This window comes from Chrysemys picta, chromosome 4 (assembly GCF_011386835.1).
Source record: "Chrysemys picta bellii isolate R12L10 chromosome 4, ASM1138683v2, whole genome shotgun sequence".
Lineage (NCBI taxonomy): Eukaryota > Metazoa > Chordata > Testudines > Emydidae > Chrysemys > Chrysemys picta.
Window position 1 is genome coordinate 61,240,965 of NC_088794.1, and position 26,793 is coordinate 61,267,757.

General features: G+C 47.1%; 1 protein-coding gene across 19 annotated transcripts in view; it reads right to left on the minus strand.

The window, feature by feature from the left end:
* LZTR1 (leucine zipper like post translational regulator 1) overlaps positions 1 to 26,793 on the minus strand; it is a 279,906-nt gene that overhangs the window by 199,953 nt on the left and 53,160 nt on the right. For 18 of the 19 annotated variants that reach the window (XR_010601021.1, XR_010601022.1, XM_065595077.1 and 15 more), the window contains one exon: positions 14,883 to 14,966. The exons of the other annotated variant lie outside the window; for it this stretch is intronic. Coding sequence is in view for 16 of the 18 variants with exons in the window: in XM_065595077.1 (XP_065451149.1) it covers positions 14,883 to 14,966 (84 nt within the window). In the remaining 2 variants the exon portion in view is untranslated. The remainder of the gene's footprint in view (positions 1 to 14,882; positions 14,967 to 26,793) is intronic. 19 annotated transcript variants of the gene reach the window in all.

Genomic DNA, 26,793 nt, shown 5'->3' on the forward strand with positions numbered 1-26,793 from the left:
CACTACCCTTGGTAAATTGTTCCAATGATTAATTACTAGCACTTTTGAAAAACTGCACCTCTGATTTTTAATTTGAATTTGTCTAGATTCAACTTCCAGCCATTGGATCTTGTTATACCTTGTCAGCTAGAGTGAAAAGCCCTCTATTTTCAAACTTTGTTCCCCATATCTCTTCTTTTCTTTTGCTAAGGCCTGGTCTACACTACGATTTTAGGTCGAATTTAGCAGCGTTACCTCAATTTAAGCCTGGACCCGTCCACACAACGAAGCCCTTTGACATCAAGGGCTCTTTAAATCGATTTCTTTAATCCACCTCCAACGAGGGGATTAGCGCTGAAACCGGCCTTTCCGGGTCGGATTTGGGGTAGTGGGGATGCAATTCGACGGTATTGGCCTCCGGGAGCTATCCCAGAGTGCTCAATTATGCCCACTCTGGACAACACTCTCAACTCAGATGCACTGGCCAGGTAGACAGGAAAAGGCCCGCAAAATTTTGAATTTCCTGTTTGCCCAGCGTGGTGGAGAGTCCAGGTGAACACGCAAAGCTCATCAGTACAGGTAACCATGATGGAGTCTCAGGATCGCAAAAGAGCTCCAGCATGGACAGAACGGGAGGTACGGGATCTGCTCCCCATACGGGGAGACGAATCAGTGCTAGTTGAACTCCGGAGCAGTAAACGAAATGCCAAAACATTAGAAAAAGTCTCAAAGGGCATGAAGGACAGAGGCCATAACAGGGACACACAGCATTGCCACGTGAAAATTAAGGAGGTAAGGCAAGTCTACCACAAAACCAGAGAGGCAAACGGAAGGTTCGGGGCAGAGCTGCAGACATGCCGTTTCTACGTGAAGCTGCATGCCATGCTAGGGGGTGCAGCCACCACTACCCCAACCCTGTGCTTTGGGAATCACGAAACACGGAAGCGGGTTTTGGGGACACAGAAGATGATGATGAAGACATTGAAGATAGCTCACAGCAAGGAAGCGGAGAAACCGGTTTCCCCAACAGCCAGGATATGTTTTTCACCCTGGACCTGGAACCAGTAACCCCCGAACTCACCCAAGGCGTGCTCCCAGACCCTGAGGGCACACAAGGCACCTCTGGTGAGTGTACCTTTGTAAATATTACACATGGTTTAAAAGCAAGCGTGTTTCATGATTAATTTACCCTGGCATTCGCGGCCAGTACAGTTACTGGAAAAGTCTGTTAACGTGTATGGGGATGGAGCGGAAATCCTCCAGGGACATCTCCAGAAAGCTCTCCTTCATGTACTCCCAAAGCCTTTGCAAAAGGTTTCTGGGGAGGGCTGCCTTATTCCGTCCGCCATGGTAGGACACTTTACCACGCCAGGCCAGTAGCACGTAGTCTGGAATCATTGCATAACAAAGCATGGCAGCGTATGGTCCCGGTATTTGCTGGCATGCAGACAACATCCATTCCTTATCTCTCTTTGTTATCCTCAGGAGAGTGATATCATTCACAGTCACCTGGTTGAAATGGGGTGATTTTATTAAGGGGACATTCAGAGGTGCCCATTCCTGCTTGGCTGAACAGAAATGTTCCCCGCTGTTAGCCACACGGTGGGGGGGAGGGGTGAAGTGATCATCCCAGAGAATTGGGTGTGTGAGGGGAGTGCGGGGGGTAGTTGGGTTTGTGCTGCATGTTAATCCGGAAACCCCAGCCCCTCCTTTTACATTGCAAACCCATTTTAAATGGCCAACCCAATGGGTGCTTGGTATGGGAAATGAGGGCGCTGCTGTTCGAAACCATTCCCACATGTTATGAAGGTTAAAAAAGCCAAAAGACTGTGGCTTACCATGGCTGCCTGCAAGCCGAATTCTGTTGCCTGGCACTGCATGAGTGATCTCTCACACCAAACCGGCAGGCCCTCAACGTAAGAGGAAAAATGCGACCTTGTAACAAAAGCACATGTGCTGTGTAATGTGAACAGCAAAATTTAACGTGAAAGAGTGTACCCATTGTTCTCTAAAATGTGTCTTTTTTAACCACCTCTCCCTTTTCCTCCAGCAGCTGCAAATGTTTCTCCTTCGCAGAGGCTAGCGAAGATTAAAAGGAGAAAACGGCGGACTCGGGATGATATCTTCACGGAGCTCCATATGTCCTCCCACGCTGAAAGAGCACAGCAGAATGCGTGGAGGCAGTCAATGTCAGAGTGCAAAAAAGCACAATTTGAATGAGAGGAGAGGTGGCGGGATGAATCGCGGGCTGACAGAGCAAGTGGCGGGCTGAAGATGATAGGTGGCGTCAGCTTGCAGACAGAAGGCAAGAGTCGATGCTCCGGCTGCTGGAGCATCAAACTGATGTGCTCCAATGTATGGTTGAGCTGCCGCTACAGCCCCTGTGTAACCAACAGCCCTCCTCCCCAAGTCCCATTGCCTCCTCACCCAGACGCCCAAGAACACGGTGGGGGGGCCTCCGGTCACCCAGTCACTCCACCCCAGATGATTGCCCGAGCATCGGAAGGCTGGCCTTCAATAAGTGTTAAAGTTTTAAAGTTTTAAACTGAAGTGTGTCCTTTTCCTTCCCTCCTCCCCCACCCATCCCGGGCTACCTTGGCAATTATCCCCCTAGTTGTGTGATGAATTAATAAAGAATGCATGAATGAGAAGTAACGATGACTTTATTGCCTCTGCAAGCGGTGATCGAAGGGGGGAGGGGAGGGTGGTTAGCTTACAGGGAAGAAGAGTGAACCGGGGGAGGGGGATCATCAAGGAGAAACAAACATAACTTTCACACCGTAGCCTGGCCAGTCATGAAACTGGTTTTCATAGCTTCTCTGATGCGCACCGTGCCCTGCTGTGCTCTTCTAACCGCCCTGGTGTCTGGCTGTGCGTAATCAACGGCCAGGCGATTTGCCTCAACCTCCCACCCCGCCATAAATGTCTCCCCCTTACTCTCACAGATCTTGTTGAGCGCACAGAAAGCAGTAAGTTTCGCTGAGGTCTATCCGAGTCAGTAAACTGCGCCAGCGCGCTTTTAAACGTCCAAATGCACATTCCACCACCATTCGGCACTTGCTCAGCCTATAGTTGAACAGGTCCTGACTACTAGCCAGGCTGCCTGTGTACGGCTTCATGAGCCAATGGCATTAAGGGGTAGGCTGGGTCCCCAAGGATAACGATAGGCATTTCAACATCCCCAACGGTTATTTTCTGGTCCAGGAAGAAAGTCCCTTCCTCCAGCTTTCAAAACAGACCAGAGTGCCTGAAGACACGAGCATCATGTACCTTTCCCGGCCATCCCACGCTGATGTTGGTGAAACGTCCCTTGTGATCCACCAGGGTTTGCAGCAGCATTGAAAAGTATCCCTTGCGGTTTATGTACTCGGTGGCTTGGTGCTCCAGTGCCAAGATAGCGATATGGGTTCCGTCTATCGCCCCACCACAGTTTGGGAATCGCATTGCAGCAAAGCCATCCACTATGGTCTGCACGTTTCCCAGAGTCACTACCCTTGATATCACCAAGTCTTTGATTGCCCTGGCAACTTGGATCACAGCAGTCCCCACAGTAGATTTACCCACTCCAAATTGATTCCCGACTGACCGGTAGCTGTCTGGCGTTGCAAGCTTCCACAGGGCTATCGCCACTCGCTTCTCAACTGTGAGGGCTGCTCTCATCTTGGTATTCTGGCGCTTCAGGGCAGGGGAAAGCAACTCACAAAGTTCCGTGAAAGTGCCCTTACGCATGCAAAAGTTTCGCAGCCACTGGGAATCACCCCACACCTGCAATACTATGCAGTCCCATCAGTCTATGCTTGTTTCCCTGGCCCAGAAACGGCATTCCACGGCATGAACTTGCCCCATTAACACCATGATTTGCACACTGCTGGGGCCCGTACTTTGTGAGAGGTCTATGTCCATGTCTATTTCTTCATCACTCTCATCGCCGCGCTGCCGTCGCCTCCTCGCCTGGTTTTGCCTTGGCAGGTTCTGGTCCTGCATATACTCCAGGATAATATGCGTGATGTTTAAAGTGCTCATAATTGCTGCGGTGATCTGAGCGGGCTCCATGATCCCAGTGCTATGGTGTCTGGGCTGAAGAAAGGTGGGAAATGATTGTCTGCTGTTGCTTTCATGGCAGGGAGGGAGGGAGTGTGGGGCCTGATGACATGTACCCAGAATCACCCGCGACACTGTTTTTGCCCCATCAGGCATTGGGATCTCAACCCAGAATTCCAATGGGCCACAGAGACTGCGGGAACTGTGGGATAGCTACCACAGTGCAACACTCCGGAAGTCGACGCTAGCTTCAGTACTGTGGACGCAGTCCGCCGACTTAATGCACTTAGAACATTTTGTGTGGGGGGACACACAATCGACCTTATAAAAACGATTTCTAAACAACTGACTTCTATAAATTTGACCTAATTTCGTAGTGTAGACATACCCTAAGATAAAGATATTGAGCTCCTTGAGTCTCTCATTGTAAGGCATGTTTTCTAATTCTTTAATCATTCTCATGGCTTTTCCCTGAACCATCTCCAATTTATCAGCCTCCTTCTTGAACTGTGGACACCAGAACTGGACACAATATTCCAGCAGCAGTCACACCAGTGCCAAATACAAAGTTATTAGAATCTCTCTACTTCTACTCAATATTCCAGTGTTTGTAAATCCAAGGACTACATTAGTTCTTCTGGGCACAAGTGTCACACCAGCCCATTTTCAGCTGATTATCCACCATGAACCCCAAGACTTTTTTAGTCACTGCCTCCAAGTAACTGTAAATATGGTCTAAATTCTCTATTCTTAAATTCATTACTTTACACTTGGCTATATTAAAGCAAATACTGTTTACTTGCATATAGTTCACCAAGCAATCCAGATTATCATCAGTTATCTGCCCTGTTTATTATTTAACACACAGATTGGAGAAGTGGTATCTGCAAACTTTATCAGCAATTATTTTATTTTTTCTTCCAGGTCATTGATAAAAATGTTAAATAGCGTAAGGCCAAGAACTGATCCCTCTAAGTGTGATGCACTGGACCTCAAAGTAACCCCCTGTTGCTCCCATTCATCATTCGTATATGCTTGTGATATTCCATACAAAGCATGCCATGTAAGATACCATATGAAAGGTCATGATCTGCTGAAACTCATCATTTTGTCAAAATATGTATATTGCTATTGCGTATGAAGTTATGAGATTTTGCTATATGGTTGTTATTGAAATATGTTGTGACTTTGGTAGACGCCCACAGCTAATTCTCCAATTACTAAAAGGGTGGTGACCCTCACCTAGGCGGGCATTAAATGACCATTGACGAGCAGAGAAATTTTAAACAAGAGATTTACAATTCTGTAAGAGTTGTGCAAGCACCACAGAATGAGGATTGCTCAATTCTGTGACTCAGCAAGGCACACCAGGACATGTTTGGGCTAGTGTCTTCTAGGCACATGGACTAAGGATATAAAATAGGGGTCAGTGGCATCATGCTTTTGCCTTTCTCCTCCCCCACCTACGCTGGAGCAACAAGAATGCTGAGAAGATGACAGCTTCAACAGAGGAGACTGGTCCAGGCCTGTAAATTAAGAACTGTAACCTACCTGCAACATCCAGTGAGGTGAGAAAAGCTGTTTGATTCAAATCTTGCTCAGTCTGAAAGTTTAGGATTTAGAATGCATGTTTACTTTTTCTTTCTTGGGTAACTATCTCTGACCTTTACTCCTACCACTTATAATCACTTAAAATCTACCTTTCTGTAATTAATAAACTTATTTTAATGTTTTAGCCTTACCAGTGAGTTTGTCTAAAGTGCTTGGGGAATCTGCTCAGATTACAAAGGCTGGTGCAAATGTCCACTTTCCTTTGATGAAGCATCAAACTAATTCATTCTGAGGGAATTCTGTGCCAAAAAATTAAAAATTCTGCTAAAAATATTTTAAAATTCTGCAAATTTTACTTGTCAATAAAGAAATGTGGAGGCTCTAGCATGGCAGTGGGGAACACAGGCCACTGGCAGCACAGATGTGGGAGATCACCCTGCACCCTTCCCCCCCAGGGGACAGATTTGGCACTGAAGCTGCACTCAACCCTGTCACAGAACAAAAGTGGGGCTTGCCCCAGAAACACCCCAGGGCCCCTCCTCTCCACACCAGATGCAGCAAGATAGCAAGTGAGATGAACAAAATCTCACACGCACACTCAACCCTGGACCCCGATCCAAGTTTGGGGCAAGCAGGCTCAGCCCGGCAGGATCCAAGTGTAGAGGGGTTAGTATGGGGGGATCCAGGTGTAAGATGAGACAGTTCTGAGTGGGGCAATCTGGGTGCAGGACAGCTGGGTGTGGGATCCCGGTGCAGGGAGATCTGAATGAACAGGAGCTCGTTGGGGGGGTTCTGCAGAGGGGTCCAGGTGAAGGTAGTTGAGGCTCAGCAGGGAGGGGTCTGGGTGTTGGGGGATGGGGCTTGGCCGGGCTGGGGGGCAGGGATATAGGTGTGTGGAGCTCTGCAGAGGAATCTTGGTGCTGGGGGAGTGGGGCTTGGTAGGGTGGAGATTCGGGGGCAGCTGATTGGGGTTCACTGGGATGAGTGTCTGCGTGCAGGGGGCTCTTTGCGGTGGTCCAAGTGCAGGGGGGACTCGTAAGAGTCAGGGTTCAAGTACAGGGGGGCTCAGCGGGGAGTGGTCTGGGTGCAGGGCTGGTGGTCTGGGTCCAAGGGAGGGGCTCGAGGGGGGTCTGGATGCAGGAGAGTGGGCTCGGTGGGGGTTCGGGTGGGCGGGCTGAGGCTCGGCAGGGGAGCCCAGGTATGGGGGGGGCCCTCTGGATGCACAGAGGTTGGATGGACAGGGGAGCAGCTCCCCGTACAATGACCCCCTCCTTCGGCGTCTGAGGAGCGATGGGGGCAGGAAGCAGGGGAAAGATGGGTGCAGAGCTTCCTGCATTGGGGGAGGTTTCTGGAGGTGGGTTGACCTGGCCCCAGCTGCTCCTTGCAGGGTGTGACAGGGTGCTGACCAGGAAAGGCTAAGCAAGCCCTCTGTCACTCCAGCTCTAATTAAAGGAGGTGAATTGGAGTTGACTAGAGGAACCTGAGCCTGATTGGCAGAGGTGGAACAGCTGCTAGCCTGGAGCTGTATACAGGCTCAGAGGAAGGAAGAAAGGGGGGGAGAATCCAGAGAGTGGAAGGAGAGGGGTAGCTCTCCCCTCCTGGCTGCAAGAAAGAAAAGCCTCTAAGGCTGGAACCCCCAGCGATATGTGATAAGAAGTGGTGGGTTTGCACTGTGTAAACAAACTGCACCGGTGACTGCTCAGCCAGAAGGTCTCTGAGTGATTTTTGGAGCAGAGCAGAAGCAGGACCAAGGGGGGCCCTGCTATGCCCTGTTACACGGGAGAACAGAAAGTCCTCTCCTCCCCCACCATCAGCCCAGCAGGACCAGCAGCCGAGCCCAGCACAGGGTAGGAGCCACCAGCCAGGGCATCCCCAGCCCTGCCACCCCCTGGGTGATTTACCTCTCCAATGACTGCTCCGGGCACCAAAAATGACACACCTGCGCTGCTAAGGAGGGGTGTGTGACCGCTCTTGCGGCTTTCCTTTGCTTCCCCATCATTTTCTGCAGGGAAGCAAAGAAATCTGCATGGGACATGAATTGTGCACATGCACAGTGGTGCTGAATTCCCCCAGGTTAACTAATTAAGGAGCCTCCATTGTTCAAGTGAAAGTCTTGAGCAGTGTAAGACGGTACATTTCTGGGGTGCAAGGCTGGAGCGATTGGCTGGTGTTTCCCTCTGTATTAGTTCATTCGTGCCTTAGAGAGCATTCGTGCAACTTAGCTGGGTATCTCTGTATGCTGGTGGCTGAGTGATGATAGCACCTGGAGTGGTTTGCTGCTTATCACTAGCAAAGCATTGTGAGAGACTGTCCAAGCTGAGGGAAGAGCATCTTCGCCAGCAGGCTGGCTAACCTAGTGAGGAGGGCTTTAAACTAGGTTCACCGGGGGAAGGAGACCAAAGCCCTGAGGTAAGTGGGGAAATGGGATCCTGGGAGGAAGCACAAGCAGGAGAGCGCAAGAGGGGAGGACTCCTGTCTCATGCTGAGAAAGAGGGACGATCATTGAGTTATCTTAAGTGCCTATACACAAATGCAAGAAGCCTGGGAAACAAGCAGGGAGAACTGGAAGTCCTGGCACAGTCAGGGAACTATGATGTGATTGGAATAACAGAGACTTGGTGGGATAACTCACACGACTGGAGTACTGTCATGGATGGATATAAACTGTTCAGGAAGGACAGGCAGGGCAGAAAAGGTGGGGGAGTTGCATTGTATGTAAGAGAGGAGTATGACTGCTCAGAGCTCCGGTATGATACTGCAGAAAAACCTGAGTGTCTCTGGATAAAGTTGAGAAGTGGGAGCAACAAGGGTGATGTCGTGGTTGGAGTCTGCTATAGACCACCAGACCAGGGGGATGAGGTGGACGAGGCTTTCTTCTGGCAACTAGCAGAAGTTGCTAGATCGCAGGCCCTGGTTCTCATGGGAGACTTTAATCACCCTCATATCTGCTGGGAGAGCAATACAGCGGTGCACAGGCAATCCAGGAAATTTTTGGAAAGCGTAGGGGACAATTTCCTGGTGCAAGTGCTGGAGGAACCAACTAGGGGCAAAGCTTTTCTTGACCTGCTGCTCACAAACAGGGAAGAACTAGTAGGGGAAGCAAAAGTGGATGGGAACCTGGGAGGCAGTGACCATGAGATGCTCAAGTTCAGGATCCTGACACAAGGAAGAAAGGAGAGCAGCAGAATATGGACCCTGGACTTCAGAAAAGCAGACTTTGACTCCCTCAGGGAACAGATGGGCAGGATCCCCTGGGAGAATAACATGAAGGGCAAAGGGGTCCAGGAGAGCTGGCTGTATTTTAAAGAATCCTTATTGAGGTTGCAGGAACAAACCATCCCGATGTGTAGAAAGAATAGTAAATATGGCAGGCGACCAGCTTGGCTAAACAGTGAAATCCTTGCTGATCTTAAACGCAAAAAAGAGGCTTATAAGAAGTGGAAGATTGGACAAATGACCAGGGAGGAGTATAAAAATATTGCTCAGGCGTGCAGGAGTGAAATCAGGAAGGCCAAATCACACTTGGAGTTGCAGTTAGCAAGAGATGTTAAGAGTAACAAGAAGGGTTTCTTCAGGTATGTTAGCAACAAGAAGAAAATCAAGGAAAGTGTGGGCCCCTTACTGAATGAGGGAGGCAACCTAGTGACCGAGGATGTGGAAAAAGCTAATGTACTCAATGATTTTTTTGCCTCTGTCTTCACGCACAAGGTCAGCTCCCAGATTGCTGCACTGGGCAGTACAGCATGGGGAGAAGGTGACCAGCCCTCTGTGGAGAAAGAAGTGGTTCGGGACTATTTAGAAAAACTGGACGTGCACAAGTCCATGGGGCCGGATGCGCTGCATCCGAGGGTGCTAAAGGAGTTGGCGGGTGAGATTGCAGAGCCATTAGCCATTATTTTTGAAAACTCATGGCGATCGGGGGAGGTCCCAGATGACTGGAAAAAGGCTAATGTAGTGCCCATCTTTAAAAAAGGGAAGAAGGAGGATCCGGGGAACTACAGGCCAGTCAGCCTCACCTCAGTCCCTGGAAAAATTATGGAGCAGGTCCTCAAGGAATCAATTATGAAACATTTAGAGGAAAGGAAAGTGATCAGGAACAGTCAGCATGGATTCACGAAGGGGAAGTCGTGCCTGACTAACCTAATTGCCTTCTATGATGAGATAACTGGCTCTGTGGATGAGGGGAAAGCAGTGGATGTGTTATTTCTTGACTTTAGCAAAGCTTTTGATACTGTCTCCCACAGTATTCTTGCCACCAAGTTAAAGAAGTATGGGCTGGATGAATGGACTGTAAGGTGGATAGAAAGCTGGCTAGATCGTCGGGCTCAACGGGTAGTGATCAATGGCTCCATGTCTAGTTGGCAGCCGGTTTCAAGTGGAGTGCCCCAAGGGTCGGTCCTGGGGCCGGTTTTGTTTAATATCTTTATTAATGATCTGGAGGATGGTGTGGACTGCACTCTCAGCAAGTTTGCAGATGACACTAAACTAGGAGGCGTGGTAGATACACTAGAGGGTAGGGATCGGATACAGAGGGACCTAGACAAATTAGAGGATTGGGCAGAAAAAAACCTGATGAGGTTCAACAAGGACAAGTGCAGAGTCCTGCACTTAGGACGGAAGAATCCCATGCACTGCTACAGACTAGGGACCGAATGGCTAGGTAGCAGTTCTGCTGAAAAGGACCTAGGGGTCACAGTGGACGAGAAGCTGGATATGAGTCAACAGTGTGCTCTTGTTGCCAAGAAGGCTAACGGCATTTTGGGCTGTATAAGTAGGGGCATTGCCAGCAGATCGAGGAACGTGATCGTTCCCCTTTATTCGACATTGGTGAGGCCTCATCTGGAATACTGTGTCCAGTTTTGGGCCCCACACTACAAGAAGGATGTGGAAAAATTGGAAAGAGTCCAGCGGAGGGCAACAAAAATGATTAGGGGTCTGGAGCATATGACTTATGAGGAGAGGCTGAGAGAACTGGGATTGTTTAGTCTCCAGAAGAGAAGAATGAGGGGGGATTTGATAGCAGCCTTCAACTACCTGAAGGGGGGTTCCAAAGAGGATGGAGCTCGGCTGTTCTCAGTGATGGCAGATGACAGAACAAGGAGCAATGGTCTCAAGTTGCGGTGGGGGAAGTCCAGGTTGGATATCAGGAAAAACTATTTCACTAGGAGGGTGGTGAAACACTGGAATGCGTTACCTAGGGAGGTGGTGGAGTCTCCTTCCTTGGAGGTTTTTAAGGCCCGGCTTGACAAAGCCCTGGCTGGGATGATTTAGCTGGGAATTGGTCCTGCTTTGAGCAGGGGGTTGGACTAGATGACCTCTTGAGGTCCCTTCCAACTCTGATATTCTATGATTCTATAAGCTGAAGAGTTAAGGGGCATGGCTGTCCCACAATTCCAGGTCATACCCTGGGGATCCCATCACAATAGGACCCTACTAAAAACATACCCGCTCAATGATGATTTCCCATTTGAGACCTGTCACAGTTAACCAGTCTTTAATCCATTTAATGTCTGCTATGTTCAGTTTATATTGTTCTAGTTTCTTAATCAAAATGTCATTTGCTACAAGATTAAATGCTTTACAGAAGTCTAAGTTATCTGGACCCCTAATTTAAAAATGTTGAACTTTGAGAAATACTATCGAACATCCTCAGTTATTGTTCAGATGGAAAGTATTTCTTCATCAGCAGCAGCCTTTTCCCCAAATACAGAGCAGAAAAGTTCTGGACACTTCTGCCTTTTCTGCATTATTATTAGGATTGGAAGGATTAAATTTGTATTAGTAAATGTCAGCAAATGTCAATTTCACAGTACAAACACAATCTCACAAAGAAATATTTCCATCAATAATAATCAAAATTTACAGATGGGCAAAGTAAGAAAAACGCTGCTTGAGAATTTCATTAGAGTTTGATTTAAGGATATTTACTTTCTATATTTGGACATGCGATGTTGACAATTCGTGTTTTAGCTGTTATAAAGGCTTAATTTTTTTAATCTCAACATCTACTGTTATCAAATAATTACTGTCTGACATGGCCCCTAATTTCCCACAACTGAGAAAATGTAAATCAATACAAATAAATTTTAAAATGTTTAAAACTCATAATTTTGTGCAACTGTGAACATTAAAATAATTCTTTAAATTTTTTTAAATGCTTAAAAATAAACTAATTAGCTGTCAAAATTATTTTAAAAAATTAATTCTGTCCATGCTAATTATTATTGACAATTCCTAACCTAATTTCCATCTACTAAAGAACCAATACCATTATGAGGATTCCTTTTGTTCCTAATATACTTTACAAACTATTTATTGTCCTTAACTCTGATGGCCTTGTGTCCTTTTGCTTTCCTTATCAATTTTCTACAATTCCCTAGTTTTTTATTTATATTTATTATCATCAATTTCCCCTTGTGTGTGCATCTTCTTTTATTTCCCATCTAAACCAGGCTGTTTTTTAACCAGTGTAGCTGGTGGCGTTGAGAGGATCTAGAAAAATATTCTGAAACAATTCCCAATTATCATTCACATTTTTCTGTTTAAATTCTCTCACCTAACTGATTTGGCTCATGATTGTTTTCACCTTTGTGAAACTGGCCCTTTTAAAGCACCAACTGTATATATTACTGTTTGCCAGAAGCTGGGAATGGGCAACAGGGGATGAATCACTTGATGGTTACCTGTTCTGTTCATTCCCTCTGAAGCACCTGGCATTGGCCACTGTCGGAAGACAGTATACTGTGCTAGGTGGACCTTTGGTCTGACCCAGTATGGCCAATGTTCTGATGGTTTGCACTTTGCACTTAACAAATACAATCAATACTAACTTTCTCCCATACTTTGTATGTTTTATTTGTTTAGATTGCAAGTTCTTTGTGGCAAGAAATAGTTGTTACTATGTGTATGTATAACACCTAGCACAATGGGGCCTCAATCTCCATTGAACCATGTAGGGGCTTCCTGCAGTAACAAAATGAGGGCTGCCAAAGCCAGGATTTAGAAGGCACTGTGGATTTCACTGAAGGCTGACCTGACTAAGTGAGCAGAAGGACAGTCCATGCACCCAGTGGAGGATGGGTAAGAAGCAAGTTTTCTCTTTTCTGCAGTTCTAAGGGATGGCAGGGTTGAGAGTAGGCCTTGACATTCTATAAAGAACCCCCATCTCAGTGATGGAGAGAACAGAAAGGTCCAAGGTGACTCTGGACCACTGATTCAGGAACAGGGAAGTGGTCCATCCTAGCACTGTGGAGACTGAGAAGGGGGAGAGAGTCAGGCAGGACTCAGTCTGGCCATGGTTTGGAGGCCAGATTCCTGAAAGGGCTACTGGTGGGACCTTCATGGATTGGCCCAGTAGCTGGCAGGGAATTTCTTGACAGAAAAATGGGATCTACTACTACAGAATCCAAGATGTCAAAAACAGCCTGGTTCCCCTGAGGGAAAGTACCAGGAACCTCAATTTAAAAGTACTGGTTTGCTCCCCAGGACTGGACTGATGAGAAACCATTGCTGAGTTGACTTTGGGCAGAAAATTCCAGAGATCCTGGAACTTGGGGTCTTAGCTTGTGTTTTAGTAAATTTTAAGGAGAGATGAAGCTGTACCCAGAGCACCATGTCCCAAGTCCACTGTTTTTTAAATGAAAAGGTGTACCAGGAGGAGGTCTGTCAGATGTATGAGAAGTCTCTCATTATGTAAATAGCTGCAAAAAGATCCTTGGAGATGATGAAAGCAGGGAAACCTCAGAGCACGAGCTCACATAGGGAGCTCTCTGAAGAAAGAACCTTCAGAGGGGAGAGCAGAAAGACTTCAGATTGAGGCAGTGACCCCAGAAACAAGGTGCTCTCTCTCAGGAAAGAGGGAGTGCCGTAAGGCAGTGTGGAGGAGGGGGGGAGTACTTCCTTTTTCTTTCTGCTGTCCAGAACTCAATATAGCAGAAGAGCTCCAAAACATTTCAGGCACCCTGGTCAGTAGCAGGGGTCCCACTAAGCCACCAAAGGACTAGTGGGAGCTCAGCACTCAAGGTACCTTGCAGTTTGTGCTTAGTTCTAAATCCTGTGACTGAGACCTAAAGATGGCCTGGACATTTCATCTTCACCAAGACACAGACAGAGGGTGAGGAGACAGAGTGCCTGAAAGGGGAGGGGCTGAACAACAAATTTTATACTCTTTTGCTGTGTGACTGACACCAGAAGGGAAGGACCACCCACCATAAAATACCTCTGAAAACCAATTAGTTCTGTTCCCTCAGTCAGCATTAATCTGCTTTATAAACAAGCAGTTCCAGCATTTTCAGTTAGGCTGCTACCAATAGTAACAAGTGCCACCAAGGCATAAGACTGAACATACTGTTCCCCCTTTTATCTTGTCAGGGATGCCCCCCAGAAAATTCTTGTTCTGTTCAGTGAGTTTTCAACAGCATCAGACGCTCTTGTTGCCTCTTAGCATGGCAAGGAATGTTCCTTTCCCTCACTTCAGGGAATTTCACCGGTCCCCAAGCATTACACTGGGAATATACAGCCCATCACAGGCATATTGTCAGATATCAGCTTATTATTTTTAACATATTTATCTATTTGAACAAGGTATTGATGAATAAAAACATGCTTACTCCATTTGAAAGAAAAGACCAAACCTAGGGAAGCTCCCATTAGTGTTTATCATAGAAGATTAGGGTTGGAAGAGATCTCAGGAGGTCATCTAGTCCAACCCCCTGCTCAAAGCAAGACCAACCCCAACTAAATCATCCCAGCCAGGACTTTGTCAAGCTGGGCCTTAAAAACATCTAAGGATGGAGATTCCACCACCTCCCTAGAGAACCCATTCCAGTGCTTCAAGACCCTCCTAGTGAAAAAGTTTTTCCTAATATCCAACCTAGACCTCCCACACTGCAACTTGAGACCATTGCTCCTTGTTCTGTCATCTGCCACCACTGAGAACAGCCTAGCTCCATCCTCTTTGGAACTGCCCTTCAGGTAGTTGAAGGCTGCTATCAAATCCCCCCCTCACTCTTCTTTTCTGCAGACTAAATAAGTCCAGTTCCCTCAGCCTCTCCTCATAAGTCATGGGTCGGCATTGTCTTCCAATGGACTCTCTCCAATTTGTCCACATCCTTTCTGTTGTGGGGGGCCAAAAACTGGATGCAATACACCAGATGTGACCTCACCAGTGCCGAATAGAGGGGAATAATCACTTCCTTCAATCTGCTGGCAATGCTCCCTCACAGTGAGAAAGGATTTCTACAGAGATGCAATTGAATGATTGGAAAGATATTACAAAACAAAAGAATTAGGAGAGCGATTTTGCTACATACCGTGCATTTCCATCATATCCTGCAAAGATCCACAGTTTGTCACTATACACTGTTGCACCATGAGCTGACCTTGCAACTGGTAATCTGCAATAAAAGATAATACTTAGCATCTAGCCTGCACAACATGTGGTATTACAGAGTCTGGTTAGTACATATCTGCGTTTCAGACCAACTATTACCCTCATAACATAGATGAATGGCCCCCAAGGACTTCCTGAAAGGTGATTTTCAGAATACAGTGAACAGTTACAGCAGAACCTCAGAATTATGAATGCCTTTGGAATGAAGGATGTTCGTAACTCTGAACAAAATGTTATGATTCATGTTTCAAAAGTTTACAACTGAACATTGACTTAATACAGCTGTGAAACTTTACTATGCAGAAGAAAAATGCTGCTTTTAACCATCTTAATTTAAGTGAATCATGGAATATCAGGGTTGGAAGGGACCTCAGGAGATCATCTAGTCCAACCCCCTGTTCAAAGAACCAATCCCCAGACAGATTTTTGTCCCAGATCCCTAAATGGCCCTTTCAAGGATTGAACTCACAGTCCTGGGTTTAGCAGTCCAATGCTCAAACCACTGAGCTATCCCTCCCCCATGAAACAAGCACAGAAACAGTTTCCTTACCTTGTCAAATCTTTTTTTTAACTTTTTTTAAAGTGTTTATGTTTAAACAATACTGTACTGTATTTGCTTTTTTATTGTTAGTTAGTTGGCTTTTGTTTGCTTGTTTTGTCTTTACTCCTGCCTGATTGAGTATTTTCAGTTCCAAATGAGGTGTGTGGTTGACCAGTCAGTTTGTAACTCTGGTGTTTTTAACTCTGAGGTTGTACTGTATTTTCTTTTAATAGCATCAAATTTTCCCACAGCACATTTGGGTGACAGATGGTTATATAAACATCTGTACTGCAATAGGGCATGCAAAAGAAAAATTAATTTCCACATTCCAGATTCTGGAGTATTTTATACTGACTTATTTATGAAGGTGTGCTAGTAACTCTGTAGTTAAGATTGAGTAGCGCTTTCTGTTTCAAAACCAATTTTTCAAACTGCTGTAAAACCCATGTCCGTATTCAGATTGTCTAGAAAATTGCTATGTCTCATTGAGACCCAAGGTAGGGTTAGTGATGTAAATTTCGGGAAATTTTGTTAAGGAGTTCCTGAGATCAAGCTTGCCCACAAAGAGTTCTCCAACTGTTCATGAAAGACAGACAATAGTTGCCAGGGATTCAATGCTCAGAAGAATCAAAAGAACACTCTACAAATCAAAGGCAGACAACAGAATGGCAGATTGATTTCCCGGAGCCAAGACACAAGACGTCACTCAAGACTGGATAAACATCTGAAGTTGATGGGCAAGGATCCATTGGTGATGGTTCATATTGGCATTAAAGACACTGTCGCAGGATATCTTGCAGATAATAGATGAGTTCACAGAACTCGGAAGTCTAAACAGTCTTCTCTGAGAGCCTTCCTGCCCCACCAGTGAAGGAAGACAGAAAGCAGAAGATTCTGGAAGTTAGCTCGCTAGTTGAGGGGTGAAGGATTATGGTTTGTGGAACACAAGTCACCTTATTTTGGGAGAGGGGGCTGTGATGTTGCACTCCATATAATTTTATGAAAATATGCTAATAAGTGTGACTATAATGTAACTGGAATATGCTTCATGCAAAAGGTCTCTTGTAAGGCATCATTACAAAGCTTATAATCTACTGAGTGGGGTCATCCTATTTGTATAAATGTATCATTCTTGTATCTGAAACTAGAAATACGAAATATAACTGTGAGGTCCTATTGTAATTATGCAAAGTGTGGGCCATTAATGGTGGTTTGGAATCTTGATGGCTCCCATCAACTAGGACAATTGGTTGTAAATGGCTCTGTTTACTTGCAAGCCTTCCTGTGAGTCAGGCCAGGAAGAATGAAGGCTTGGGGTCTCACAGGACATGTGACCTGGTACTGGAATCCATCTTAAACCTGATGCTTTTCCATTTAGAAGGAGGGGTGGAGACCCAGAGAGATAACCTAAACCTATATAAGGGGATGGAACAGAACAAAGGAGGCTGCAGTCATGAGAAATCCCGAGCAGGAACAAGAACTGTACCAGGGGAAAGGATTGGGCCCAGACTAGAAAGGAGTCTAGTCTGTGAAAGAAGCTTATTGAAACATCTCTGAGTATGAGATGTTTCTTAATGTACTAGGCTTAGACTTGTGTGTTTTTGTTTTATTTTGTTTGGTAACTTACTTTGTTCTGTTATTACTTGGAACCACTTCAATCCTACTTGTTATACTTAATAAAATCACTTTTATTACAGTAACTCCTCACTTAAAGTCGTCCCGGTTAACGTTGTTTCGTTGTTACATTGCTGATCAATTAGGGAACCTGCTCGTTTAAAGTTGTGCAATACTCCCTTATAACATTGTTTGGCAGCCGCCTGCTTTGTCCACTGCTTGCAGAAAGAGCAGCCCGTTGGAGCTAGCTGGTGGGGGCTTGGTGGACTGACAGCCCGCCTATCAGCTCTCCGCTCCCCTAAGTTCTCTGTGAGGCAGCCGCCAGCAGGCTATCAATTGCTGGCAGTTCTGCTGTCCCTCCCCCCACTACCATGTACTGCTCCTGCCCTCCGTCTTGGAGCTGCTCCCGGGACTCTCCTGCTTGCTGTGTGTGTGTGGGAAGGGGGGCGGAAGTGGGGGGCTGTCAGGGTGTACCCCTCCCCCCTGCTCACCCTATCTCCATAGAGCCGGGGGGACACAACAGGGCTCAGGACAGAGGGAGCTTGCTGGCAGCAGCTGCTGTATCAACTTGCTGATCTACTTAAAAAGGCAATGTACTTAGAATGGGGTCAGCGTACTTAAAGGGGCAATGTGCATCTCTTTCTTTCTCTCGCACACACACAGAGTGTCTCTCTCTGTCTGCCATGCTGTCTCCCCTCCCTCCATTTGTGCTGCCTTGTAGAGTGTGAGGCTACATTAACAACGTGTTAATCCTTGAGGGCTCAGCTGAGTGCTAGTTCATCATTTAGCAGTAATGTATTCCCTGGGAAATATCCCACCCTCTGACTTCACCACCTCAATCAAGCTTCACAATCATCATTGCTGTGTATAGTATTAAATTGTTTGTTTAAAATGTATACTCTGTGTGTGTGTGCATATATATAGTTATATATATATATATGTCTTTTGCCTGGTGAAAAAAATTTCTCTGGAACCTAATGTCTGTTACAGCTGTCCCCCTGCTGTTCTGTTTGTGCTGTGTGCCCCCCTCCCCCCCGCCATGGAACTAACCAAAGTCACAGCCTGGCCCTGTTCATGAAAATGGCTTGTGCAGACTGACTGGAGCCATTGCTCTGCTCAGAGAGGAGGGACTTTTCTCTCCTTTGTCTAACTTCTTTGTTCAGGACCCGGCTCGATGTAGGGTGCTCTGCCCAGGTATGCAAGACCTAAAGTGGCCACATAGCTAAGCATATGAGTCATACCTGTGGCTCAGAACATGCCCATGCATACCTATGCTTACCTGCAACCTTTCCCTGCCTTCTCTCCTCCCCTGTATCAAGAGGAGCCAATCAAAGTTACTGGCGGGAAACTGCCTGAGTTTGCTCTTAAAAACACATTTTCTGATCAGACCCACGGAGAAGGTCCTTGCTTTGCCACCTGGTCTGATCAGCTAGGGGTCTTGGGGGGGGGCCCCCTCTCCCCGCTCTCGTTTGTTTTTGAGCGTACCCCCGTTTTTAAACTCCCCTCCCACGAACAACGAATCTGTGCCTGGAGATCTCCTGATTATTGTAAGCGAATCGAGTCCTCTCTGTGTCCTCTGATGTTGAAACTGCTGTTCCTGCTGCTGCTTTGGGGATTGGTAAGGAAAAACCTCTTGCACACTCCCCTTGTTTTACCTGCTGGCTTTCTTTCCCCCAGCAGGCAGACTCAAGCTAACTCCTTGGTCTGTATCTGTAATCTGTTTCTTGCTCCGCAGTGCCTTTGCTGCTAGAAATAAGCCTGTGCCTTCCTGGACTATATCCTGGGCTGCCAGCTTGCAGCCACCCCACTGCTACAGCCACTACTAGTTAATCCCCCCTCTTCCTCCCTTAGAGCTGTATCCTGGGCACACACCAGTCTGCCCTCTGGAACTACCCCTAGTATAAGGTGTACCCATTAGGTTAGATTTAGCTTTTAGTCTAGATAAGTTGTAATTTCATTTTGCATAGCTGTGGTTAAGTTAGGTTTAGGAAATTGCTTGCATTGTACTCTGTAAATTAGGCTTAAAGAATTGTTGCATTGTGTTTTGTTACTTGCTAATTTGTGTAGTCTTGGTCAAGTTAAATCATAGATAAGATTTTACTGTGTTCTGTATAATTGTCTCTCTGCTGTTTAAACTTGCAGCCTGTCTGCTTTCTCTCTCTCTTTCTCTCTGCTGTTTAAACTTGCAGCCTGCCTGCTCTCTCTGTCTCCCTGAGTTTAAATCTCCCTCAACCACGTGCTCCTCTTTCCCCATCCCCCAACCTCACTTCTCTACCACTTTCTTTCTCTCTCTCTTTTAATCCCTTCCCCCACATGCTCACCCCGTTCCCACTGCTGCCAAACCTCAATTGTATTACTGAAGTCTAGCATAAAACCCCATTGGTTACCCCTTTTCTCTCTAACACACCTCTCATTTTACATTTACACCACTGTGATACGTTTTTTACCTAAAGTTGTTGGTTATTTAACACATTTTACCCATACTGTTAGTTGGTTATATGCTGCTGTGACACACTCTTTACATAGAAATTGTTAGCTACCTGTTACATTTATACTTCAGTGTTAATTGGTTACCAACTGTATTGTACCCCACTGTATTGTACCCCACTATTGAAACCCCCTATCCTATTTACTAAAAGAAACCCCTCCCCAATTGTCTACCTTAACAAACCCCATACCCCTCACTATTGAATTTTCCCTGTTTTTGCATTTTCTTAATAAAGTTTATTTTGCACCCCACCAGTGCAGTAGTTGTCCCCCAAGATCCCCTACCTGCTGGCAGGGTCACCTAACCCCCCCCACCCCCCCCGCACATTTACATTAATTCTAATGGGGAAACTGGATTCACTTAACATCCTTTCGCTTAAAGCTGCATTTTTCAGGAACATAACTACAACGTTAAGCAAGGAATTACTGTAATTAACCCAGAGAAAGCAATTAATATCTAGGGGAGCAAACAGATGTGCATAGCTCTCTAAAAGTGTTATAGAGGGCGGACAATTTATGAGTTTACCCTGTATAAGCTTTATACAGAGTAAAATGGATTTATTTAGGGTTCGGATTCCATTGGGAACTGGGTGTCTGGGTGTTAGAGACAGGAGCACTTCTTAAGCTGTTTTCAGTTAAGTCTGCAGCTTTGGGGACGTGGTTCAGACCTCGGTCTGTGTTGGAGCAGACTGGCGTGTCTGGCTTAACAAGACAGGGTTCTGGAGTCCCAAGATTGCAGGGAAAACAGGCTCGGAGGTAGTCTCAGCACACCAGGTGACAGTCCCAAGGCGGTCTCTGTGATCAAACCCGTCACAGTGGTGTAGTCAAACAGGATCTGTGCACAGCTGATTGCTTTGAAATGCTGGTAGTGATTTTAAGTGAGTTTTAAGTGTGCTGGCTGGATAACAGACAAAGTGGTTGCTGGTTTGTTATTTTCTGTTTGCTTATTTTGGTTAAGGTTGCAAATTTTTTTTTGTGTGTGTGTCCAGCCAGTTTGCAAATTAATTCCAATTCAGCAGTCTCTCGTTGGAGTCTGTTTTTGAAGTTTTTTTGTTGTAATATTGCAACTTTTAGGTCTGTAATCGAGAGGCCAGGGAGATTGAAGTGTTCTCCAACTGGTTTTTGAATGTTATAATTCTTGACGTCTGATTTGTGTCCATTTATTCTTTTACGTAGAGACTGTCCAGTTTAGCCAATGTACATGGCAGGGGGGCACTGCTGGCACATGATGGCATATATTACATTGGTAGATGTGCAGGTGAACGAGCCTCTGATAGTGTGGCTGATGTTATCTGAAATTCTGAAAACTGATCTCCTACCTTTTGTTTCCTATCTTTTACCCAGTTATTGATCCATAAGGGGACCTTCCTTCTTATTCCAGGACTGCTTACTTTGCTTAAGAGCCTTTCAAAGACCTTATCAAAGGCTTTCTGAAAATCCAGGTACACTCAATCACCCTTGTTCACAGGTTTGTTAACTTCCTCAAAGAACTCTAATGGTTTAGTGAGATATGATTTCCCTTTACAAAAGCCATGTTGACGCTTCCCACAGCCCTCTGGTCACTCCTGACTCACCAGGGGCGCCATTTCCTATTGTGGTTTGGTGGGTGTGGGTGTGTTGAGGGAGCGCTGTCTCTTTAAGCAGAGCATTCAGGGCTGAATGTTTTTTTCAGCCAGCAGCTGCTGGCGGTAGCACTCACTCCTGAGCCAGCAGCAGACAGGCTCCCTCTTTCCGGACCCCAGCTCAGTAGCAAGCGGCTACATGGAAAGGTGGAGGGGGACACCCTGATATCAGGTGCCCCCACCCACACTCTGCACAGCAGATTGGAGGCAGGCTCCCGGTCCAGAGCAGCTTGGCCAGGGTCAGCTTCATGGGGTGGGGGAGGCTGGAGCAGCAGTGGAGCAGGGCAGCAGGAGGAGGGTCCCCTGCCCCAGAAGTATACAGCGGTGTCCCCCTGAACATGGTGCCCTGGGTGGTCCTTAAGGCTGGCCCTGTCCAGCGTGGAAGGGATGGTGCAGCAGGGGGCCAGGCTCCTCTCTCCCCCTCGAAGGTGTTTAACCGGCTCTCCCAAATCACCCACAGGATACGGGCCAGGGTCACAGTCGATTAGTGCGGGGGAGTGGGAAAGGAGACCGCTGGAGTCACCTGGGGCATAGGGTCTTGCAGCAGGGGCTCCAAAGCGCCTTTTCCCTGCTTCGCATCCTCGCGGCTGCTGGTGATTCCCTTTACCCCTCCCCTCATATAAAACAAATCAATAGATTATGAAGGGGGAAGGAGGCACAAGACCAGCTCCGAGGAGTTGGGAGGCATTTCAGTAATCTGTGTTTCTGGTCTGCATGTTAGTCTCTTGTGCCTCCCTACCTGCCCGGCCGCCACTGAGTCCCATCTCCAGAAGTGTGCGATTGAAGCACGTTAAAAAAAAAAAACGCATTAATTTGTTTTGAGTTCATTACATGCGTAAACTGCAATTAATTGACAGCCCTAGTTTTTGAGTCTTGGCTAGTTTCTCTTGTATATATCTGGCAACAAAGAACTTAGGCCACATTTACAGGATGGGGGACTCTGTCCTAGGAATCCATGACTCTGAAAAAGATTTGGGGGGGGGAATGCAGTGAATAATCAGCTGAACATGAGATTTCAGTCTGACATTACGACCAAAAGGGCTAATGCGATTCTGCGATGCATAAACAAGAGAACCTCAAGTGGGAGCAGAGAGGTTATTTTGCCTCTACGTTTGGCACTGGTGCGACCACTGCTGGAATCCTGTGTCCACAGCTCAAGAAGAATGTTGAAAAATTGGTGAGAGTTCAGAGAGGAGCCACAAGAATGATTAAAGGATTAGAAAACATGCTTTACAATGATATACTAAAGGAGCTCAATCTTAGCTTAACAAAGAGAAGGTTAGGGGGTGACTTGATTACAGTCTATAAGTACCTACATGGGGAACAAATATTTAATAATGGGCTCTTCAGTGTAGCAGAGAAAGTTATAATATGATCTAATGCCTGGAAGTTGGAACTAGATAAATTCAGACTGGAAATAAGGCGTGAAGAATGGACTATAAGGTGGATGGAAAGCTGTCTAGATCATCGGGCTCAACGAGTAGTGATCAATGGCTCATTGTCTAGTTGGCAGCCGGTATCAAGGGAAGTGCCCCAAGGGTCAGTCCTGGGTCCGATTTTGTTCAATATCTTCATTAATGATCTGGAGGATTCCATGGATTGGACCTTCAGCAAGTTTGCAGATGACACTAAACTGGGAGGCGTGGTAGATACGCTGGAGGGTAGGGATAGGATACAGAGGGACCTAGACAAATTAGAGGATTGGGCCAAAAGAAATCTGATGAGGTTCAATAAGGACATGTGCAGAGTCCTGCACTTAGGACAGAAGAATCCCATACACTGCTACAGACTAGGGACCGAGGGGCTAGGTAGCAGTTCTGCAAAAAAGGACCTAGGGGTTACAGTGGACCAGAACCTGGATATGAGTCAACAGTGTCCCCTTGTTGCCAAGATGGCCAACAGCATTTTGGGCTGTATAAGTAGGAGCATTGCCAGCAGATCGAGGGATGTGATCATTCCCCTCTATTCTGCTTTGGTGAGGCCTCATCTGGAGTACGGTGTCCAGTTTTGGGCCCCACACTACAAGAAGGGTTTGGAAAGATTGGAAAGAGTCCAGTGGAGGGCAACAAAAATGATTAGGGGGCTGGAACACATGACTTATGAGGAGAGGCTGAGGGAACTGGGATTATTTAGTCTGCAGAAGAGAAGAATGAGGGGGGATTTGATAGCTGCTTTCAACTACCTGAAAGGGGGTTCCAAAGAGGATGGATCTAGACTGTTCTCAGCGGTAGCAGATGACAGAACAAGGAGTAATGGTCTCAAATTGCAGTGGGAGAGGTTTAGGTTGGATATTAGGAAAAACTTTTTCACTAAGAGGGTGGTGAAGCACTGGAATGGGTTACCTAGGGAGGTGGTGGAATCTTCTTCCTTAGAGGTTTTTAAGGCCCATCTTGACAAAGCCCTAGCTAGGATGATTTAGCTGGGGATTGAGCAGGGGGGTTGGACAACATGACCTCCCTTCCAACCCTGATATTCTATGATGATTCTATAATAATAAGAATAACTGACAACTGGAATAATTTACCAAAGATCAGAGTAGATTCTCCATCACTGGCAATTTTTAAATCAAGATTGGATGTTCTTCTAAAAAAAATGTGCTCAAGGAATTTTTTCCGGGAAGTTTTATGTCCTCTGTTATAAAGCAGGTCATATTAAATGATCACAGTCATCTCTTCTGGACTTGGAACCTATGAGATACACCAACCACAACGAATAGATTGTCAATTAAATTTTCCTGTTCTTACAAACTGTTTTGCATACACCAGCAGCTCAAAGAAAAAAAAAACGGTTACCTATCTTTCGTAACTGTTGTTCTTCGAGAGATGTTGTTCACGTCCATTACACATTAGGTGTGTGCGCGCCGCATGCACGGACGTCGGAAACTTTTCCCCTTAGCGGCTCCCATCGGGTCAGCAGGGGAGCCCCCTAGAGTGGCACCTTTATGCTGGTGCATATATATCCCTGCCGACCCGACTCCCCTTCAGTTCCTTCTTGCCAAAGACTCCAACAGAGGGGAAGGAGGGTGGGAAGTGTAATGGACGGGAACACCACATCTCAAAGAACATCAGTTACGAAAGATAGGTAACCGTTTTTTCTTCTTCGGGTGCTTGTTCTTGTCCATTCCACATTAGGTGATTCACAAGCTTACCACAGGAGGAGGGTAGGAGTCATGGAGCAAATGACTGAAGAACAGCCCTGCCAACTGCCGCGTCATCTCTGGCCTGCTGGTTGACTGCATAGTGGGCTGTGAATGTGTGCACCAATGACCAGTAGCTGCTTTACAGATCTCCTGGATCAGGACATGCGCCAGGAAAGCTGTTGAGGACGCTTGTGCCCTCGTCGAGTGAGCCGTGTTCGCCGGGACTGGAATCTTGGCGAGCTCGTAGCAGGTGCAGATGATATATGTTGCTCCAAGACCGGAAGCCCTTTCATTCTATCGGCTATGGTGACAAACAACTGTGTCGACTTGCGGAAAGGTTTAGTTCACTCCAAATAGAACGCCAGAGCCCTTCAGACATCCAGAGTGTGCAGGCTATGGTGACTCGGGTCCATGTGTGGTTTAGGAAAGAGTACTGGCAAAAAAATATCCTGTCCCATATGAAATTGTGAGACTATTTTAGGGAGGAATTTAGGGTGTGGCCTGAATTGCACTTTGTCCTTATAAAAAACTGTATAAGGAGGCTCCGAGGTTAGGGCCCTCAACTCAGACACCCTCTTCGCCGATGTAATAGCCACCAGGAACGCCACCTTCCAGGAGAGGTGAAGGAGAGAGCAAGAGGCCAGGGGCTTGAATGGGGGCCCCGTAAGCTTGGAAAGGACCAGATTAAGGTTCCAGGGAGGGAGTAGGGGAACATTCTCTCCAGTCCCTTGAGGAACTGCACCACTATGGGGTTAGAAAACACAGAGCATCCAAATTCCCCCGGGTGGAACGCTGAAATGGCAGCTAGATGCATTCTGATTGAGGAAGGAGCGAGACCCTGATGTTTGAGGTGCAGGAGGTATTCTAGGACGACTGGAATAGTGGCCTGGCGTGGCTGTATCTGCTTAGGCTCACACCAGCAGGAGAATCTTTTCCACTTAGCAAGGTAGGCCGCCCTAGTGGAAGGATTCCTACTACCAAGGAGAATCTGCTGTACCGGAAGAGAGCACTGGCTCTCCATAGCGTTTAGCCAGAGAGCTTCCACGCAATGAGATGCAGGGGCAGGGCAATCGGGGCGGCCACTGACAGCTCTAGCAGGGTTGTAAACCAGCGCTGACAAGGCCAAGCTGAGGCGATCAAAATTATCATCGCCTTGTCCCTGCGAACTCTGAGGAGGACTCTGTGGATGAGTGGGAGTGGAGGAAAGGCATACTTCAGACTCCCGCTCCAAGGGATCGCGAATGCATCTGCGACTGAGCCCGGACTGTGGTTCTGAAACGAGCAAAACTGTGGACATTGGCTGTTGTCCTTGATGGCAAAGAGGTCCATTTGGGGAAAACCCCACTTCTGGAAGACTGATTGCAAGATGTCCGATCTCATCGACCACTTATGCATGCGGTATGACCTGCTGGGGCTGTCCGCTAGCTTGTTTCGCGCCCCCAGGAGGTATGACGCTACGAGATGGATGGAGCGGGCTATACAAAAGTCCCACAGGAGAAGGACCTCTCGGCAGAGGGGAGAGGAGCGGGCTCCGCCCTGCTTGTTTATATAAAACATGGCGGTGGTGTTGTCTGTCAGAACTGTCACGCTGTGACCTTCCAGAGTAGCGTGAAAGGTTTGGCAGGCTAGATGAACTGCCCTGAGCTCCTTTACATTGATGTGGAGTGACACCTCGGCCTTGGACCACAAGCCCTGTGTCCTTAGGTCCCCTAAGTGAGCTCCCCAGCCGAGGTCAGACACATCTGTCAAGAGCATCAGAGCAGGTTGCGGTGCAGCGAAGGAGATACCCTTGCATACTATCGGCCGATTGAGCCACCAGCACAGGGAGTCCAACACCTGGGCCGGAAGCATCACGACAAGGTCTAGGGGTCTCTGCCTGGGCGATATGACCGAGCAAGCCACGCTTGTGAAGTCCTGAGCCGTATTGGAGCTACGTGAGTGTACGCCGCCATGTGCCCTAGGAGCTGCAGGCAGCATCTGGCCGTGGTAGTGGGGAACCTTAGCATCGAGTCTATGACACGCTGGATGGCCAGGAATCTGGATTCCGGGAGGCTCGCTCGCACCTGCACCGAGTCCAGCACTGCCCCGATGAACTCCAGCCTTTGCGTTCGTATCAGGGAAGACTTGGGCACGTTGACAAGAAGACACGGCCTGCGGAATGCATCCAGGGCCACCATCACATGGGAGCAGACCTCCTCTTTGGACCGACCCGCAAGGAGCCAATTGTTGAGTATGCCTGTATTCTCCTCTTTCACAGAAAGGCTGCCATTACTGACATGCATTTTGTGAATATGTGGGCGGCTGCCACCAGGCCGAACAAAAGGATCGTAAACTGGTAATGGTGCTGGTTTATGGAGAACTGCAGGAACCGCCGGTGAGCGGGGTGAATAGCGATGTGAAAGTACGTATCTCAGCGTACCAATCCCCC